This window comes from Triticum urartu, chromosome 3 (assembly GCF_003073215.2).
Source record: "Triticum urartu cultivar G1812 chromosome 3, Tu2.1, whole genome shotgun sequence".
NCBI lineage: Eukaryota > Viridiplantae > Streptophyta > Magnoliopsida > Poales > Poaceae > Triticum > Triticum urartu.
Genome location: NC_053024.1, coordinates 558,073,359 through 558,079,880, shown reverse-complemented (window position 1 = coordinate 558,079,880; position 6,522 = coordinate 558,073,359). Strand labels below are relative to the sequence as shown.

General features: G+C 49.4%; 1 protein-coding gene across 1 annotated transcript; it reads right to left on the bottom strand.

The window, feature by feature from the left end:
* Positions 1–514: 514 nt before the first annotated feature.
* LOC125548698 (serine/arginine repetitive matrix protein 1-like) lies at positions 515–1,813 on the bottom strand. Its single transcript, XM_048712249.1, has one exon. The coding sequence runs from the start codon at positions 1,582–1,584 to the stop codon at positions 775–777; it is 810 nt and encodes a 269-aa protein (XP_048568206.1). The 5' UTR covers positions 1,585–1,813; the 3' UTR covers positions 515–774.
* Between the last annotated feature and the right edge of the window lie 4,709 nt (positions 1,814–6,522).

Sequence of the window (6,522 nt, the reverse complement as noted above, 5' to 3'; positions counted from 1 at the left end):
ATGGCCAGCCAGTGGACGCGCGGCGCAGCGGAAGAAAACAAGGCGGGATCTCGTGATCTCTCACAGCGCGCGTGGAGAGATGATTTGTTTTTTAACACCGGCGGGGGCATCGGATGCAATGCAATGCGGAGATCTGTTTTTTGCCTAGGTTAATGGGCGCTTTGCGGATCTGATTCTTTCTGATTAGATCAGAAAGCTGCGTGGATGTTCCTGAGACATTGCTCGTTCGATTCGATGGCACCACACCGTGGCATGGCGTGGCGTGGTAGGGCAGCACTGATGAAAGCATCCGATGTCTGACCTCTCATGCCTGACGCACTTATTCAACAACCGAGGTCATCTCAGGTTCAGAACTGAGCACTGGACCACTACCAAAGTGCGATTTGCAATGTTCGAGGCAGTATGGGTCACCAACACAACGTAATCTTCTTCCAACTTGCCTACTTCCTTAAGAACTGATTAAAGATGAGGCTCTAGCAACCCAAAGGAAATGGCAGTATAGCACTCAGAAGCAAGGCTTGAAGAATTTTAGTTAAACAGATCGGCAAAATACAACGAGGATCACCCACAAGAGCCAAAGAAGACGACCCCACACAAGACCCAACGCGTAAGCCAAAAGCCACCAGCATTTCGCGGGAAGATGGCGGCAGCGTTACATCACCGCGAACCTGCTACACTTTTTTACTGCTGCTAGCCCAGGTTAATCAGCACGCCACACCTAAACAGGGATTAGTGGAGACATTCGAAAGAGGATAGCGGGAAATCGGACCAGCATCAGAGGAAGATGAAGCACTCCATGGACACCAGCGGGTTCTCCAGCGACTCCTTTCCCTCGCCGTCGCCGTCGCCTTGGCCGTCGGCACCGGCACTGGGCTCCGCGACGCTTTCCTCGCCTGCCGTGGTGACGGCGTCCTCTTCCGGCTGCGGCGGTGGAGGGGCCTCCCGAGCCCGCCGCGGCGAGGCGCGGCTGCACGGCCTGCTCGGGACGGGCGGCTTTCGCTGCAGGGACTCGACCGGGCTCGCGGCCCGATGCTGCTCCGGCGACGCCCGCTTCGCCGCGGGCGACGGCGACCTCCGCACGGAGCGATCCCGTGGCTCCCGCCGCGGAGGAGGGGACGGCGAGCCCCGACAGCTGCGGGACCGGACGCCATAGGCGGCGGTGACAGCGCGGTCGCGCCGGACTAGCCCCAGCTCGCCGGAGACAGCGCGCTTCCTGGCCGGCTTCCCCGGCGACCGGTCCGGCCCCGCCAGCGAGCTGGTCGCGACGGACGACTCGGACGCCACCTCGGACCTCTCGTCGGTGGCCATGGACAGGCAGCTCCCGAGATCGCTCACCGCGGGGACGGGGTCGACACTAGCCTTCACCTTCAGCACTTCTTGCTCCTCCACAGCCACTACACTGGCGACGGGCTTAGGCTCGGCCGCCACCTTAGTGCTCGGCGTCTCCGAGAGCACCTCCTTGACCTTCTCCTCCTCCGGCGACGGTGGGGGCGGGGGGTCGCGGTCCTCCGGCTTGTAGCGGCGAGGGACGGCAGCAGAGCCGTCTGGATGCTTCATGCGCTTCTTGCTGAAGCAGCAGCCCATCTCTCCAGCTGCCGCCGGCTCACTGGGCGGCCGTCTCCGGCCTCCGGCGGTCGATGTGGCGGTTGAAATCAGTTAGTGGCAGTGCCGCGGGTAGTGTGTAGTGCTGGTCGTTGGGTTTGTAAAGGCTTCGTTCGCTGCGGGGTACTACTTCGAGGATCTGGGGGAGTGGGGACTGAATTTCTCTACGGTGTACGAGTAGTGGTGAAGCGGGAAGTGGCAATCTTGACGGTGTCGGCTCATAAAATACCGCGCGTAAAGCCGATCTTGATTGATACGACGCCTTACAAAATATACAAAATGTTAGCACGTCATTTTTATATCTACATAAAGCCCATTTTGCATAGAAAGTCACGTGTAAACATGTCTGCGAGGGTACACAGTGTGGCATATCTGAGCCCGTATACGTTTGCGGCTGTGCACGGACGCATTGTCATGGTGAAATCATGGCAGATGGCATGAGATGGCTAAACATGGGGCTGCGTGAGGATGCCGGTGAGTACCGGCGAGGTTGGCATGTGCGAGTGTGAGACACAAGACTTACCCTGGTTCGGGTCCTGCCGAAATGGGATGGTATGCACAAGGACTACAATAGTGCTCTTGGAGTTGTTTGGTGAAGGAGGAAGAATAAGCTAGCTCTCCATTCTTGCCTCTCGTGTGAATTCGTGTGTGCGTTGCGATTTATCCAACCCCCTGCATGGAGGGCTCCTGTGTGGTCTTATAGACTCCCCCACCTCCACAGGGTTACAAAGATAAAGTTACATGGGACACGGGGCCCTGGTGTCATCGTTTGGAGCCGGCAGCAGGGCCCGCTGGGTGCCCAGGTCCGCGGGGCATGGGTCCCGCCGGCCGCACGTCACTGTTGCACGTCTCGCCCCGCGTCACGGATTGGTTGGCGTCGTGGGGCTATAGTGACAAGGGGCGCTGACATCGGTCGCCCTGATCAATGGACATGGCCGCACTGTAGCCACGCTCGTACGGCTGGATGGGACGACCGCTGACCCTCTACCAGGCGGCAAGCAGCCAGCCGGCTGGTCGTGTCGCCATGCCCAGCCGGCTCGTATCGAGAAGAAGGATGGTGGACTAGCATGATTGAGGGGCGCCAGCCGGCCCGATGTTTTGAAAAAGTGCTTGAGCTTGATTCGGGCTCCGATGCTTACCCGAGGGTCATCCCCGACACGCGTCCTTATTTATCCTCTGCTATAACCATACTTTTTTAGCTTAATGTTAAATCCATGCAAATTCATGCATGTCCATCATATAGCACCATTCTTTTTCGATAAAAGGGGCCTCATAGCCTCCATTTTCATAACGAAAATGGACATCAACACAAGACTACTCCTACTACACAAGGTTGATGCATCACAACACCCACAGAACATAAGCCTGCATCCTAGATGTCAGTGTGAAAACCGGCAGACCTCGGGGTAGGAGGTCCCGAGCGGTGGATCTCGGACAGATGGTAACAGGAACAGGGAGATGATGTTTACCCAGGTTCGGGCCCTCTCGATGGAGGTTAAACCCTACGTCCTACTCCTGTTTATATTGATATGGATGTATCGAGTACATAGTTGATCTACCTCGAGATCGTCAGATGTGGTCTAACTCTAGGGCTAGGTGAATGATCTTGCGTTGATCTCCCCTCTACAGGCTAAACCCCTTGGCTTATAATATACACGCCAGGTAGGGTATCTAGGGTTACAAGGTCGGTATCTTGGCGAGGCGATAAGAGCTTGGAGTATACGACAAGACTTCGGCAGATGCCCAGTCCTGATCACGCCCCATCGTGCAGCCTCCGGAGTCCATCTTGATAAGAATGAGGGCCCATCAGCCCAATCCGCAGAGCATGAGCTAACTAGGTTAGTACCTCCTAGTTCAGGACACCGTCAGTAGCCCCGAACTGGTCTTCTATGCCGAGGATGATTCCCATGACGAGGATAACCTTGGATCCGAAGTCCTTGGCTCTCTAGACGAGTTCCCCTTCGTGATTTCCAGATTCCCAGACCACCCTTTAAAGGAGTGGTGTAAAACAAAATCTAGCCGAGATCATACATGCCCGAAGAAGCGTGGTAACTTAGCCTCAAAGGCCTACCACATAGGTGTGAACAATTCCACCTAGTTTGAGAACTTTACCGAAGCGGCGCACCCCACGACGGGTCGGGCAGTTACTGCTTCCCCTAAATAGTGGCTCGAGGTGGCCATTTTACTGGCGCATCCCATCGAAGTGGAGATCGTGCCCGTTTTATCAGGGATATCATCAAGATTTTGCCCCCCCTATGCATAACGACATCTTTTGTGGGAGTGGAGTTTTTATCGGCGTGGCAAGCGGGACTCTTGGCCTTTCAACAGCCTATAAGAGCAAAAAAGAGAACAACGCAAGCAACCATGCTCTCATTTCCCCCGCTTACTGCTTCGTCTAGCTCCACCGCCCAGATCCAATCTCGCACTCCTCTTCCTCAGCGAACCCAAGCTTCTCCTTTTTATGGGAGAAAGAATCAACTAGCATAAAAGTAACGGGAGCATCATGAAGCATATGACTAGAAAATTTAATCCTAACCCACTTCCTATGCATAGAGATTTTTTGAGCAAACAACTTATGGGAGCAATAATCAACTAGCATAGGAAGGCAAAACAAACATGACTTCAAAACTTTCAACACATAGAGAGGAAACTTGAGATTATTGAGATATGTAAAAGCATATGTTCCTCTCTCATAGTAATTTTCAGGTGCATCATGAATGAATTCAACAATATAGCTATCACATAAAGCATTCTTTTCATGATCCACATGCATAAATTTTTTATTACTCTCCACATAAGCAAATTTATTCTCATCCACAATGATGGGAGTATCATATGAAACTCGAATACTAAAAAATGTTTCTACACTAAAAGAGTAATGTTCAAAAAAGGGTAATCATAATTATGACAAGTTTTATAAGAACGATCATCACTACTTTTTATAACATAAGTGTCATCACAATAATCATCATAAGTAGCAACCTTGTTCTCATCATAATCAATTGAAACCTCTTCCAAGATAGTGGAAGCATTACTAAATAAAGCCACGACCTCTCCAAATCCACTTTTATCATTATAGTAAGATTCAACACCCTCCAAAATAGTGGGATCATTAATTAGAGTTGACACTCTTCCGAACCCACTTTCATCAACATAATCATCATAAATAGGAGGCATGCTATCATCATGATAAATTTTCTCATCAAAGCTTGGGGGACAAAAATATCATCTTCATCAAACATAGCATCCCCAAGCTTAGCTTATGGCCTTGTATATCATTAGAATCATGGATATTCAAAGAATTAATACCAACAACATTGCAATCATGCTCATCATTCAAAGATTTTGTGTCAAACATTTTATTGAATTCTTCTTCTATCAATTGAGCACAATTTCCTTTCCATCATTTTCACGAAAGACATTATAAAGATGAATAATATGAGGCAACCTCACTTCCATTTTTTCTATAGTTTTATTTTATAAACCAAACTAGTGATAAAACAAGAAACTAAAAGATTCAATTGCAAGATCTAAAGATATACTTTCAAGCACTCACCTCCTCGGCAACGGTGCCAGATAAGAGCTTGATGTCTACTAGACAACTTATTCTTGTAGACTCGTGTTGGGCCTCCAAGCGTAGTGTTTTGTAGGACAGTAGCAATTTTCCCTCAAGTGGATGACCTACGGTTTATCAATCCGTGGGAGGCGTGGTATGAAGATGATATCTCTCAGACAACCCTACAACCAAAGAACAAAGAGTCTCTTGTGTCCCCAACACACCCAATACAATGGTAAATTTTATAGGTGCACTAGTTCAGCGAAGAGATGGTGATACAAGTGTAATATGGATAGTAGATATAGGTTTTTGTAATATGAAAATATGAAAACAACAAGGTAGCAAGTAGTAAAAGTGAGCAAAACGGTATTGCAATGCTTGAAAACAAGGCCTAGGGTTCATACTTTCACTAGTACAAAATGTCTCAACAATGATAACATAATTGGATCATATAACAATCCCTCAACGCGCAACAAAGAATCACTCCAAAGTTTATATCGGAGAATGTAGGATGAAAACGTGCATCAACCCCTATGCATAGATTACCCCAATGTCACCTCAAGAATCCGCGAGTTGACTGCCAAAACATACATCAAGTGAATCAATATAATACCCCATTGTCACCATGGGAATCCATATGCAAGACATACATAAAGTTTCTCAAATCCAATATTCAATCCAACATAACGAAACCTCAAAGAGAAAGACTCAATTCATCACAAGAAGGTAGAGAGGGAAGAACACCATAAGATCCAAATATATTGACAAAGCTCGCAGTACATCAAGATCGTGCCAAATCAAGAACACGGGAGAGAGAGAGAGATCAAACACATAGCTACTGGTACATACCCTTAGCCCCGAGGGTGAACTACTCCCTCCTCATCATGGTGGCTGTCGGGATGATGAAGATGGCCTGTAGTGATGATTTCCCCCTCCGACAGGGTGCCGGAATGGGGTCCTGATTGGTTTTTCGTGGCTACAGAGGCTTGCGGCGGAGGAACTTCTCATCTAGGATTCTTCTCGGGGTTTTTTGTATTTATAGGAATTTTTGGCGTCGATCTCACATCAAGGGGGTGCCCGAGGGGCCCACAAGCTTGAGTGGCGCGCCCTAGGGGGTGGGTGCGCCCCCAGGCTTGTGGCTCCCTCGTCCACTTCCTGGCCCAGCTCCGCTGCTTTGGGGATCTCTTTTGGTCCATAAAAATAACCATAAACTTTCAGCCCATTCCGGGAACTTTTATTTCTGCACAAAAAATGACAGCACAGTAGTTCTGCAGAAACAGCGTCAGTCTGGGTTAGTTCTAATCAAATCATACCAAAACCATATAAAATTGTTGTAAACATGGCATGAATACTTCATAAATTAT